At 43.2% G+C, this 14,712-nt stretch overlaps 1 protein-coding gene across 1 annotated transcript in view; it reads left to right on the top strand.

Annotated features, from left to right (window-relative positions):
* The first annotated feature begins 232 nt into the window (after window positions 1-232).
* TNKS (tankyrase) overlaps window positions 233-14,712 on the top strand; it is a 240,845-nt gene continuing 226,365 nt past the window's right edge. The window contains exon 1 of the mRNA XM_067556877.1: window positions 233-744. Coding sequence (XP_067412978.1) covers window positions 234-744 — 511 coding nt within the window. The 5' untranslated portion in view covers window position 233. The remainder of the gene's footprint in view (window positions 745-14,712) is intronic.

Consider the following 14,712-nt stretch of genomic DNA (forward strand, 5'->3'; position numbering starts at 1 on the left):
CGGGGGTCGGGATCAGGCCGCTTGGGCTCCGAAAGCCGCGCTCAAGCCACGCCCCCTCCCGTTGTTCTCCTCGGGCGCCCCTTTTCCGCCATTGCCCCCTCCCACAACGCCACAACAATATACGTCACTTCCGGGCGTCCGACTCCCCGAGCGGGGATTGGCTGCAGGAGGCCGGAAGCGGGGGCGGGGCCGAGCCGTTGCCGAGTGACAGGAGCGGGGCGGAGGGGTTGAAGATGGCGGCGCCGCGTCGCTCCCAGCACCCCCACCACCACCACCACCCGCCGCCACCCCCCGCGCCGGCCGCCCCGCCGCGCAGCCCCGGCCTCTTCCCCGCGGGCGCTGCGCCCTGCCCGCAGCGGCACAGCCTGGCCGGGCCCGAGGGAGAGGCCCCCCCCGCGGGCGGCGGTGGCCGGGACGCGGAGCGGGCTCTGTCCCCGGAGCCGCCGGAGAGCGCGGCCGGCGCCATCCCCGCTGCGGCCCTGCCGGCCTCCGGCAGCGGTAGCAGCAGCAGCAGCAGCGCGGCCACCAGCAGCTCCTCGTCCTCCTCTTCGGCGGCCTCCAGCCCGGCGGCGGCCGAGAGTCCGGAGCCGGCCGGGCCGGGCGCGGGCAGCGGCGCCTTCCGGGAGCTGCTCGAGGCCTGCCGCAATGGAGACGTGACCCGGGTCAAGCGCCTGGTGGACGCGGGCAACGTCAACGCCAAGGACATGGCGGGGCGGAAATCCACCCCCCTGCACTTCGCCGCGGGTGAGTGGGGGGCGCGGGGCGGGCGGCCGACCCCAGCCCCGGGGACCGCCCTAGGGGCATGGTTGGGCAGTGAGGTTGGGCAGGCGTCCAGGTCGCGGGGTGAGTGTGGCGTTTGAGTGCCTCATGGGCTGGGTTAACGCCGACCTAGGATAAAACTGGCTGCGAAGCTAGGGGAGAACCCTTCGGCCAGCAGCTTGGAGCCGGCTCGCAGGCTTTGAAACACCACCCTGGCCTCTTGTTGAAATCTTAAGGCTGTTTAGGTCTGCTCCTGTCTTGCCAGCGCTGCGTTAATGTCTGGTGAAGAGTGTTAAGCATTTGGAGAACAGCCGTTTTCAATCGGTGGATGGCTTCCTCTGCTTTCCTCACCTGCCTGGTGAATGTTAGAGGCCCGATTCTTTCTAACTTAGACATTCATTTTAAAACCGGAAAAAAGTTTGTAGCCCATCAAAACAAACTGGTCTGTTCTTAAAGGGAAGCGGTATAGTAACAGTAAGCACCCTCCGCTTAAAGTAAGTCTTCACTTGTGTCAGTAACGGCTTTCTGCCTTAGCTCTTACTTCAAACGCTTAAGCCTTGTCTGCACTAGCTCTTATGCCAGCAAAACTTTTGTTGCTCAGGGGTGTGAAAAAAACACCCTCCTGAGTGACAAAATTTTGCCAGCATAAGTGCTTGTGTGGACAGTGCTGTGTGATGGGAGACATTCTCCCGTTGCCATAGCTACTGCCGCTCATTTAGATGGTTTTATTATGTCAGCGGGTCTCCTGTTGACATAATGCAGCCTACACAAGATCCCTTAGTGGCATAGTTGTACTGATACAGTGGCACTGCTGTATGTTTTAAGTGTAGACTAGCCCTTACTCTTGGTGTCAATATGAACCACTCTCCTCTGATTATTCTTGTTTTGGGTTATGTAGTGTGTCTGTGTCCTGTAATCATTCCTAGTTGTTGAGAAGGGAGAGAGATACTATCTCCACAGTGTCTGGGGCCATGTCTACACTATCATTTTTGTCAGTATAATTTACGTCACTCAGGGATGCGAAAAAAACATGGCTCTGAGCAACATCTGACAGAAGTGTCAGTGTGGACAGTTCTGTGTTAGCAGGAGAAGCTCTTTTTTTATGCCAACCAGAGAGCTCTCTCCTATCGGTACAGAGCAGCTCCACAAGCCATCTTACAGTGGTGCAGCTGCATCGGTACAGCTGTGCTGCTATAAGGTCTCTTGTGTAGTCATAGCTGGAAGAGGAGTTGTGTGGAAGTGGCTTTCCAGTGTTTCCACACCAAAGGGTCCAAGACATCAGATTCCATCCTTGTGTTGACAAGGGTCTCTAGAAAATACCAGTTGCTTCAGTGGTGGAATCTTCATAGCATCTGCAGGTTGGGAGGCAAGTGGGAGCAGACTTTTCAAATGTTCCCTTTCCCCAAACAAGAGGAAAAAGTGATGCTTTGAACTCATGGGGGTAGGGAAAAAAGGAGACAGGATCAAGGAGAAACCAATGACATAGCCCATTGAAAAATTCTTCCTTACTAGTTGTACAAATAGTTAATCCACTAATGTGCCTGTAATTAGGGAGAAAGTAACATCAGGGCACTGTTGGAACACAGTTGGGTCTTCAGCTTTCTTTTGGGGGATGATGATCTTTATAGAACAGTAGTTTCAAGGGCATCAGCTTGAGCCCTATTGTACTGTGTGGGCATGTAGTAAAAAAGCAAGGTCCTGCTCTAAAGAATATAATCCTGGCTAGTGAAAATGATACAAATGGATGAAAACAATAAAATAGGTAAGGGGATAACAATAAAATGTGCAAAATATTCAAAATAAGCCTTAGCCTCAGCCCACTAACTAACATGATTACTGCACTTGGCTCTTAGTGCAGAATGTAACTCTTTGGTGCTAAGTGCTGTACAATGGTGCCCAGGGGCTAATTGGGGCCTCTAGGCACTACTTTTAAAATATTTAACAATACAAAATCCTTTTGCATATGTAGACAGTGGGCAGTATTTAAATTTTAAAACGTGACTCGGACGAACCACACTTTCTTAAAAAATCAGTACTTTTTGAGGGTGCATTCCTTAAGACCTCAGTGTATCCAGTTTCCTTACCCACTGGCATGGCCTTGGTTATTCTGGTCATGTCAATGTAAAGAGTCAGAAAATGGCCTCTTAAGTGGTTCTCTGGGGAACCCCTATTCTGAGTCTTGTGGGTCCCTGAGTGCCACCACTATGGTTCATGACCTTCATCTTAGCTGAGGTTGTAACAGCACTTTATCCCCAAGGATTATGCAGATGGAGCTTAATTATAAAGAGACCTGAAATGTGAGGCTTGTGGCTGCAAACTCCTAAAGTTCTATAGATTGAACAATAATTTCATGAGGCCTCAACTAGGTCCTACTTATCCTGGATTCAAGCATATAAAACCTGTTTTTCCCTTTTTCACCATCCTCTTAGAATTTCTCTGAAGCCTCAGATGACTTGAACTTCACTAACATACTTAACACCTACTTAAACTCTTGAACATCACTGGTGAAACACAGGTGTCACTAAAGCTGCAAGCAGAATTTTTTCAGCCACTTGGATTGTGAACATCAATTTTCCACTGTAACTGAGGGGGAAATGAACAAAACTTATATGAGAGAAATTGAGAATGTTGCCTCTTTGAAACTATTAACAGAACATTATGTTCTAACAGAAGAACAAGATCTTGCTTGAAGTGCAGGACACTCACAGTTGGAAGATTCAACATCAAACTTAACTCTGTGCCTGTATCTGTAGATAAGACATGCACCTAAGAAGGGTGTAACTTGTCATTCTTGTCAAATTACAATGATATCTGGTACTAGTGGCTTTCATTTATATGTTGAGAAGGTGTTATTAGGGTCTCTTGTCCTTGAAAGGGTCTGCAAATGTCTGCCACCTAAAATTGATTTCAGATGGTGATTGTGTGGTAAATGCCCCAGTACCAACTGTGTGGGTGAAATTGGACAATCACTACACTCTTGAATGGACTCACACGGGTTGGTTTTTATCTTATTTTCCTATCACCTGTGGGTGAACACTTTTCACAAATCAGTCACTCTATCTGACCTATCAGTTCTCATCCTCAAAGGAAACCTACACAACACTTTCACATGACCAGTTTGGGAGCTTAAATTTGTAACTTTGCTAGACACTAAAAACCATGGCCTGAATAGAGACACTGGATTTATGGCTTATTACAACAATCTGTAACCCACTAACAGTCCCCCTTTCCTTTCCTTCCAATGGCTGGAATGGTGTTGATGGGCCACTTCACCCTGAATGGTCCCTTGACATTGTTCAGCAAAACTAGTTAACACATCTGTTCCATTTTGTATTTAGCTGTGACACTCTAGGTATGCTTCCCAGGAGGAAGAGCTTTGTGTAAGCTCAAAAGCTTCTCTCTCTCACCAACAGAAGTTGGTCCATTAAAAGATATTACCTCACCCATCTTGTCTCTAATACATAAACATTTTAGGGCTTCAAGTAACTCCATTCAAGCCACTTGTCACATTAAATTTGTTTAAGACTAACATAAAAGAGAAGGAAACAACTCCTCCTCCCCCCACCCCAAAAAAACTCAAACCCATCCCAAAACCCATCCCAGCCTGCATTCACTTCTGTATGAATTTTGCTTGTGGTTTTTTATAAGGCTTCTTTCTCCAGTCACTTCTTTCTGGGCCTTTTGTCTTTTTTGTTTTGTTTCCTCTTCACCAGTTCATAGTCCTGTTGACTGTTCATGTTCAGACATTGCTCTTTAACAATAGTGCCAGATTTTTAATAAATTTATTCTTCTAATAGTAGTCTTTGGCTTCAGGTTTTTTAGTAAAAAGCATTGAGTTCAGTGGTTCTTAACTTTATGAAGTTTCTAGGCTCACAAATCTACTTTCTCAATTTTAAGGGAAAGAGAAGAAAAACAGCCCCTGAAAACAGAACATAAGGAATCAAAATTCTTTCTTCTTTCTCTCTCGATTGCAAAGATTGCAAAATACATGTGTACTCTGGAGCAATTATTTGCAAAGCCCATGCTGCTTTAAACTGTGGTTTTCAACCTTTTTTTTTCATTTACAGACTCCTAAAATATTTTGAAAAGAGGTGCTGACCCCTTGGGAAATCTTAGACGTAGTATGCAGACCCCAAGGGTCCGCAGACCAGTGGTTGAAAACCACTGTTCTATGGTGACAATCTTTTGCGGACCCTTTAGACCAGGAGTGGGCAAACTATGGCCTGTGGACCACATGCAGTCCATCTGAGCATTTAATCAGGCCCTCTTTCCCCCCCCCCCCATCACCCCCCATGGCCTCGCCCATTTCTCCCCTGTCCTCCTCCCACCATGTGGCCCAGCGGCACCCTGACTGGAGCTGCTCTTGGCCTCAAGCAGCGACGCGCGCCGGCTGCTCCCCCCACGTGGGCCCAGCGGCACTGGAAAGATCCATATGTGGCGCTGCAGGAATTATGTTGCATGTGGTACGTGCAATCTTCAAAAAGGCAGCTTGTAATAAGTGTGGCCCCGGCAGTAGGAATTTTATTTTCCCTTTTTTTTAAAAAATGAGTGCTGCAAAAAAGAAAGGAAAAGCGTACAGTGAGTGTCGGGTTTTCAACAAAGAATGGACTGTGAAATATTTTTTTACAAACGTGGGCTCAAAGGCTGTATGCCTGATTTTTGTCAGGAGAGTGTCACGGTATTCAAAGAATACAATTTGAATCACCATGAAACAATGAATGTTTCACAATGAAACATCCCAATTATGACAGCAACTTAACTGAGGAAAGGGCAAGAAAAGTTGAGAAATTCACCTCTAATTTAAAAGCTCAGCAAAATATTTTTGTTCGACAAGCTACAGAAGCCACTACAAAGGCAAGTTATATTCTGGCATTTAAAATTGCTAAACAAAATAAGCCTTTTGCTGAAGGGGAGTTTTTAAAAGAGCGCATGGTTGATGTTGCTGGCATGCTGTGTCCAGAACACACAAACAAATTTGAGAACATTAGTTTGTTACGAAGAACTGTTATTTGCCGTGTAGAAGTGAATGATTCGGCTTCGGAGTTGAACAGGAAAGCACAGTGCTTTACGTTGTTTTTGTTAGCTCTCGATGACAGCACTGACATCAAGGACACAGCACAGCTCTTGATTTTTGTCAGAGGAATTAATGACCAATTTGAAATCACAGAAGAATTTTTATCAGTGGAATCAGTGAAGTGCACAACTAGGGGATTGGATTTATATGAGAAGGTGTCTGGGTGCCTTGAACGTCTGAAGCTCCCCGGGAGTAAATTGGAAAACGTAACCACAGATGGATCCCCAAATTTAACTGGGAAAAATGTAGGACTTTTTAAAAGAATTCAGGACAAAGTGAAAGAAGATGACCCTGAGAAAGAAGTGATTTTTCTGCATTGTATAATACACCAGGAAGCCCTCTGCAAAAATGTTCTGAACATTGATCATGTTTGCATAGTTGTGAAAATAGTGAACTACATAAGAGGGAGGGGACTTGAACATCGGCAATTCATTGCCCTTCTCAAAGACACTGACGCTGAACATCAGGATTTACTTTATTGCTCAAACATCCACTGGTTCAGTGAGTGTGGGAGCTCAGAAGTGACATTAGCACTTTTCTGGAGATGCTGGGGAAAGAAAATGATTTCCCTGAATTAAAGAATTCAAACTGGGTGAGTGACCTTGCTTTTGATGTGGATATCTTGGCACATTTAAATGAACTTAATGTGAAGCTGCAAGGCAAAAATGTGTTTGTACACAAATTATATTCTAACGTGAAAGCTTTCAAAGCCAAGTTGGTCTTGTTTTCAAAACAAATGAAGGACAAAGTGTTTGCTCACTTCCCAACACTTAAAAACATGCAAGTGTCGCCAGGACAGACAGAAAGGTACAGCAACATTTTGAGAGATTTACAGAGTTTTCTTGACGATTATCTGACTTTGAGAAGACAGGAAGTCACTGGAGCTGGTGTCATGGCCAGCGTCATTTGACTACAAGAAAGCCCAAGAATTACAACTGGAGCTCATTGATCTACAGTGCGATTCCACCTTGAAGGGAAAGTACAGTTCCAAAAAACTGGATGAATTTTATGCCTCCTTGAGTGAAGCTAAGTTTCCCAAATATCGGCAAGGTGGCACAGAAAATCCTTGTTTTGTTCGGCTCCACGTATGTTTGCGAACAAACCTTTTCCTTGCAGAATTACAACAAATCTCGCTACAGATCTTAGTTAACTGACCAGGATCTCAGCTCCGTATTGTGGATTTTCTCAGCAAGAATGACACCAGACTTTGACATGGAAAGAAGGGTGACCAACTGCATTGTTCACATTGGTTAAACAGGGCGTGGGGAAAGGAATGAGTTTTTCATTTAATTATTGTATCACATTGTTATGATGGTATATTTGTAGTAGTGAGTAGATTTTGTTTATTTCTACAAAATATCTTTTTAATATCTTCACAGTTAAATTGATGAACTATTCATTATGGCTTACTTTTAAGGTAAAATACTTTAAAATAGCCTAGTACATTTGGTCATTTTTCCACGATCAAATGGAGAAACACTTATGTTTCAGCAAAGCCAATTACAGATCACATAAAGAAGACCACAGTACATGGGGAAACTACCAAGCGTATATAGCTAGCTAGTGCATACGTTAACTGTATTACAGTGTGTTCAGACAGGAGCAAAACTGTTGCAAATTGTGCAACAAACAACTTAATGTAATTTTCTAAGCTCATTGTTCAACATAATTTTTAATAGTGTTGATTTGAAAACAAGATGGTGTTGTGTTTGAACATGAATTGTTCATTTCTGGAGTATTAATGGCGCACCATACAATTTCTGTACCCAGATATGGCCCTCAGGCCAAAAAGTTTGCCCACCCCTGCTTTAGACACAGTCTACAGACTCCCAGGATAGCGGAACAGAGTTGAAAACCACTGGTTTAAACAATTAAGTTTAATATATCAGCTTGTTTCATCAGTGAAACGATCTTTTAGTGGCTTGAGGTGAGATTAGCATAGCTCCTTTCATCAGCAATAAGTAGGGTAAAAATGACTTTTTAGGCTGCATCTGGTTGGTGGAGTCCTTCCACCACCTCAGGAAGAGGTGAATAGGGAGTCACATTGATTTCCTTATTCAGGTAGCACAAGGAGCATATCTTTCCGGAGCTGCCCCTTTTGGAACTATGGATGTCTTCATGGACAGAAGATGCTCTATGCTCTTCTTCCCACTCACATTTTGAGGAACTTCATCTCCCTGAAAGGGGAGTATGTATTTGTGGAAGGAACCAGCAGTGGTTTCTCTGGCAGGCTGGGGGCCATATTTATTTTCCTCTCCTGGTGCTGCTGAATTTGCAAGCAGATATTCAAGAGGAGTGCATGTGGGAGTGAAGGTGAATTTTATTTGCCTGTGTTTCCCTCCTCCATTATTGGGGAGGGTGAAGATTCTCACTGCCAGAAGATGGAGAAAGAACAGCTGACATGGCCTGCATGTTTCTTAAACAAAAACCACAAGGAATAATCTAACTTCTAAAATCAGATGACAAATTTGTAAGCCTAGTGACAGCCTTCAAAACAAGCCTATTTTGTTTTTTGCAGGGAAATGGTTTAGAGCAGTGGTTCTCAACTCGTGGCCTGCGGGCCACTTGCAGCGCAGTCAGCACACAGCTGCAGCCTATGTGACCTCCTGAGGGCCATACAGGGGTGGGTGGGGGGGTGTGTGTGTGTGTGTATAAATATATACACACAAAGTGGATGTGGCCCACATAACACAGAGAGAGCTACATATACATAACCTATTTCCGCTGTCGGGTGAGAACCACTGGTCTAGAGATCTTATTTTTTAAAATGAAAGCTTTAGAGTAGGTTGAGTGGAGGTTGTGGAAATGTGTATCCCCTTTGTCTGGGAACTCTTGCATTGCGATTTGGTGGTAAATAGTGTGCTGGTTCTCACTGAGAGATAAGTAAAAACAAAATTTAAATTTTTAAGTAGTTTTTTTTTTTTTTTCACTCATTGTTCCCCTAGTGTGGGTCACATACAGTTGAGTTTTTGAGTTGAGACCGTAATCTTTCTCTCTCTCACATTTCTTCAGACCATAGCTAAATATTTCAAATCAAGATTGGATATTTTTCTAAAGGATATTCTGTAAGTCAGAGTAATTCAGGGAAGTTCTTTGGCCTCTGTTATATAGTTGATTAGACTAGATGATCACAATGGTCCCTTCTGGCCTTATCTATAAATCTAATACTACTTTCCACTCATCAACTGAAAACCCCACTGTGCCTGTACTATTCACTCTTGTGATTGAGTTGAAAACCCTGCTATCTGGCTAAAAAGGAATTCTTTGGACTATAGACAGTGGATAGAATGAATGGTTTAGACCCCAAAGTATCACATAGATTTGAAGGGGGGAGGGGCTTTTCTTTTGCTCCATCTTCCATAAAGGAGATGCATTGTGCGACTCTTGCATGGCAGTCTCCTTTCTCCTCTGTCAGCACAGAGCTGCTAGTTTGTCTGCACAACATAGCTTCCCTCAAATCAACCAAGTCTATAGCTAATCAGAGGAGGTACTTCTGTACCAGTTCATGTTGCTGCTTTGGTCATTCGGCAGTACTTCAGTTTTGGAGTTTGTTTTCAACATACCCGTTTCCCAGAACACAAGAACTTGCTGAAATTGTCTTTATAACTAGCAGAGAACTCTGCTTATTCATGTAGTTAACAGATCAGAATTCTGCATGGCAATTGATAAGGGCTTTCTCTTTGCTTGGAAGGTACATGGTGATAGTGGGACAGAGTTAAGGTAGATATTTGAATCTTTTCACAGTTGGGTTTTTAAAATGTTAACAAACAAACATGCTAAGGCCAACATTCTCAGTTATAACTAGCTTAGTTTTTCAATTGGAAATGATTAGTTAGTGTACATGGATTCCTATCATGGGAGCTATGCCCCTGTGTCAGGATTAGGGGAGGGGAAATGATTCATCATACCTAGATCCTTATCATGGGGATTACGCTCCAGTGTTGGGATTAGGGAACAGAGAGGCTGGATTATCTGAGACAATGCAGCTGTGCGGGGAGAGATCCCAGGCATAAAATTCTTGTACACCTGGATGACTGGTGATGGTTCACCTAATTTTCTAAGACAGAGATCATACTCCCATGTGAGCATAGGAGTGAAAAACCACATTCAGGAAGTAGTTTATATACCGGTGCATATGCAGGGAAGGTAGGCATTGCTAGCTATAAAGAAGTCATCATTTCAGTATATGTCTGAATTTTGAGGGGGGTCAGGTGGCTCCTATCCAAGCTTGGAGTGTGATTATACATTTATATAGGCGATGGGGTAATGATTCCAGTGAGGGAGACTTATTTAAATTTGTGTGCTGGGCTTGAAGGTAACTTCAGATCATGGAATGCTATACACCAGCGGTTCTCAACTTCGAAGAAGGCTGGGTTCCGAATCCGCCGCTGCGAACCCCGCCGCCGCAAGTCCCACCCACACAAAACCCTGCCGCCGAAAAGGGGCAAATGGCGGCAGGGTTTCGGCGGAGGGCATTGTTTCCCCCCATGTAACCCCGCCGCCGCAAGTCCCCCCGCTGCCGCCGCCGTGAAACCCTGCCGCCGCTGAAAGTTCCCCCCACTTTTTTTCCCCGAGTGGGAGTGGGGGTTGGGTTGAGAATCGCTGCTATACACACTAGAGTTGGGATGAACGTGGTTCTAATAGAATGTGGTTCTAATAGAAATGGACAACAAGGTCTTCATGGTTTATTTTATTGATAGGGAAGCACTGGGTCATACCACTTGCATTACAAAGACAGACAGGAGTGGGGTGTGATCTACAATATGTGAACTGATAGATGTGTAGCTAACAGGTAAAGAGAACAGTATTGCAGTTGCCCTGAGTTGATCATTATGCATCCTCCTGAGTCATTCCTGAATCATGTTCCCAGAACAGATTTTTCTCTTAGGGACACGAAAGAAAGGTAGGACTCTGCTGGTGAGAAGTTATCAGTCTCTTCCTTGTGGTACTAAACTGACAAATGACACCTTCCTTCTGTTAGGAAAGAATGCTTCTGTGCATCTTTCCACCAGTCCATCTGATAGTAAAAGTGCTAGCAAACTCAGAAGAAACACATTTATTATCCCTAATATCCCCGTGCAGACCCAGACAAGTATGGTTCACTTCTTGGTTGCAGATGGTTAAAGCACTTAATCTGGCCTCAAATGAAAGAGCTTATGATGTGGTGTGATCAAGCCAGCACGGTCACCTTTACATGACCTGCACAAAACCTGCTTGATTTCTTATTTATCTGTGGATCTAATCTAAAGACAAATTTTATCTGAGTTTTTGTTTGGCAGTTACTTTGGCATATCATAAACCAGTTGTAGGTAGGTGTTTCTTTGGTATCCCTTGATCAGGTTCATTTAGGGCTTGATGCATTTGAAACCCTCCATTAAGAAGCCTTTTTGTGATGGGATATTAATGTGGCTTTAAAGTGCTGAAAGCTACTTTCTGAGCCACATTAACTGGGAGCTCAAACTTCTTAGGTGAGAGAAGCCATTTTTGTAGAGGCAGTGATTTCAGCACATATGAATAAGTTACAGCCTGTAGTTTAATCTGGTACTGATTATTTACAAGGGTAAAAAGATGCTACAGACTCACGTGAGATTCCTCTCTAAAGTGGTGATAGTTTCTTCCCAATGAGTGTTGTTCTGCCAACGTTCTTAGTACATCCATATGCCCATTCTGATGAGGCCCTTCACTGGGGCTGTGTGTTAAAGTACTTAAAGTCCACCCAGCTTATGTTAAATAGAAATACAATTTTTTTTTTGGCAATGCTATCACTAAAGGACCATGTCAAATGGCTGGCTGACCACATTTTGCATTGTGTGTGACTGGCATGAAACTGGAGGGCTGTGGCAAGGCTCATTCAGTTCACTGCAGCAAAGCATCAATTGACATTTCAGACATAGGAAAAGTAGTCTCATGGTCTTCACTCTGCATACTCGCCAAGCAATCATGCTTTGTATTGGGTTTGTTCTGTTTCTGAAGCAGTGAAGCGCAAACACTCCTACCCTCTAGAATATTTTTGGTGATCAATATTTGGTTTGGCCACATTGAAGTTTTTTGCTTTTGGATACAACTTACAGGCTATAGAAGTATCATTTATGGAGGTGTCGTCTTACTCTTTCATTCTATTTAACATTTACTTTGTTGCCATTGGCCTTGTTCTTGCTGTTTGTCAGAGTTGTAATGCTTGTTTGTTTAAACATCCACCAAGTCAGTTCCCTTAGAGAAGAAATCTGGCTTCAGAGGAGGGAAAACTGCCTTGTTACTCTGTTTCCCTGGAGATATCCTCCTGTATAGGAATTTCCTTTGAGTTTGGAGGTAAACAAGGTTGAGAGCAGCTGGTTAATTTTACTGGTTTTTTTTTTTTTTTTTTTTTTTTTTTTTAATTGCATCTCCTTGAGGCATTTAACTTTTCAGTAACATCTGTTAAAAACTAGGGGTCACCAAAAGAAATTAATAAGCAGCAGGTTTGAAATGAACAAAAGGAAGTATTTCTTCGCACAGTGCATAGTCAGCCTGTGGAACTTCTTGCCAGAGGATGTTGTCAAGGCCAAGACTAACAGTGTTCAAAAGAGAACTAGATAAGTTTGTGGAGGATAGGTCCATCAATAGCTGTTCACCAGAGGCTGGGAATGTGTCACGGGATGGATCACTTGATTACCTGTTCTTTTCATTCCCTCTGAAGCACCTGACATTGGCCACTGTCAGAAGACTGGGTACTGGTCTAGATGGACCATTGGTCTGACCAAGTATGGCCGTTCTTATGTTGTTTTTATAGAAAGTCTTAATTTCTGCTGTCATGAAGTGACTGGAAGGATCCAAAGGTAGTGCATATCGACCTTTAGGGGGTATCATGGGTTCTTACCTGCTATCACTGCGCTTTCTTTTCTAAAACTGGAATTGCCTAAGGATGGGACCTATTCTCTTCCCTTCTCCTCCAATTCCTCCTTTTATAAGGGAGCTATTACAAAGGATTGAAGACTGTATATAGTGATTCTGTTCTTATTGGATCATTTACTTCTAGTAATGTTAACTTACTTTTTAAGGCTGCCTCTTTATGCCGAAGAAGGCCAAACAGTAGAAACATTTTGGATCAGTGTTGTGACACTTTATTTGGGCTGAGTGACTTGTTTTGATGTGAGAGTAAAACATAGTAAGTCTCATTTACTGGTGTGGGTGGATAAGTAGACTCTGTGCCTCGGCTGGTGAATTTAAATAACTTTCTGAAGTTTTCTTTTGAAGTCTTAAAATAGGAAATGAGCCTGGGAGTAAAAGGTGAAGAGACTACATGTTGAGGTAGTCTGTGCTTGTGACTAACTTAACGAAATAATCTATTTGGGGAAGGAGAAGGTCTTCTAAAGAAAGTACTCCTGATTAACTTTTTAGTAATATTCATTAGAAGTTGGATCCCTTTGCTCTTAATAATAATCATTGAGGATGTTTTTTGAATCTTTCCAAAGTAAACTACAGCTAGTCACTAAAGACCTATTGTAATAATTGGGCCAACAAATTTATCCTAATAGTGAGCTCAACTTTAAAAAGTGAATGAAAGATTACAAAATGTCACAACCTATAATAACAAATGTTGATGGGGGGGGGGGGGAAGGCAAAGGGAGACAGACTGAATTAATGTAAACAAAGATTCAGTGATGTAATTCAAATAATGTGTTAAGATCATGCCTGGTAAACAAGAGGCTTTTGGGACCAGAAATTAAATGAACCAAAATTGGTGTATTGGAAGTTAGGCCTATTTAGTGGACAAAATAATGAGGATGCACTGTTTTGCCCATCGCTCCTTTTTGGGTTCCTCAAAAAGACACTTTGGGTGGACAGACATCGGCTGACTGAAATATGAGAGAATGGGAAGGAATGAGCTTCCTCAGCATGGATGCCACCCCCACCATCTCTTGGACCCCAGATCTTCTTCCTCCTAATCATGAGAGATGACCAGGCAAGAGAGGGAGCTAGGTGATATTGCCACCTTCAGTAGCTTTGGGTAAATTCCAAATGGAATGTGAAACTGTCACTCCCCTCTCCTCATGTGTTCTTTTCCTTCTCCACCCTATTTCTTCTTTCTTATCTCTCTCCTTTTTCCTGCTATCTAGTAAAGGTCTGGCTTTGCTAGCCAGGTCTGTGTATTTTGCAAAGCTGCTGTAAGCCTGTGACTGGAAAAAGGCAACTAGAAGCAATGCCTCAAATAGCCTGATGCTAGTAGAAGTTTGTGAGCTCTGAATGGCTAATAAGACTGTGTGCTGTTCTTGTCTTTTTTTCCATGGGTAAGATTTCAAGTAAAAGTCAACACCAGAAACAGAAGCTGCATTTTCTTCCTTTGCTGTTCTTTTCTCTCCCATGTTGTGTGTTTGTCTTGTCTTGCCATTAAAGTCTGTTCCAGTTTCCTAAATGACAGCAGCTCTAGCCCATTAACTTTTTCCCCCAATTATTACCATCTAAGACAGTGAAACAAGGGTTTTTTTCCTTTCTAAAGACTACAGCAAAAGCGAACAAAAGATGTTGTTAAAATGAAAGCCTTATTTAATACTTTACATTTCAAATGCTTTAACTGTTTTGTCTCTTCTGCAGCTTTAATAAAAGGTTAAAAGGAATTTTAGTGGTTTATTTGCCACGGTACTAAGCAGGCTGATGTTTCTGTATACCAAAACCTGAACCTTGTTTAAAACTGTTTAATGTTGGACAGTGACAGGGTCATGTTAACACCTTTAACTCTTCGGATGTACTTATTCCATCTAAATTAATGCAATAGACCAAAGGACAATATCTCATTTGGAGAGTTTTAAATCTGTGATTATTTCCTTTAATAGAGGAAGATAACTGATAGACTTTGAACTTTTGTTAATGACTGGGTTAACTATAAAAACACAACCTACTAG

This window comes from Emydura macquarii, unplaced genomic scaffold (genome assembly GCF_026122565.2).
Source record: "Emydura macquarii macquarii isolate MOO-44397 ecotype Brisbane River unplaced genomic scaffold, CSIRO-AGI_Emac_v2 contig_1790, whole genome shotgun sequence".
Lineage (NCBI taxonomy): Eukaryota > Metazoa > Chordata > Testudines > Chelidae > Emydura > Emydura macquarii.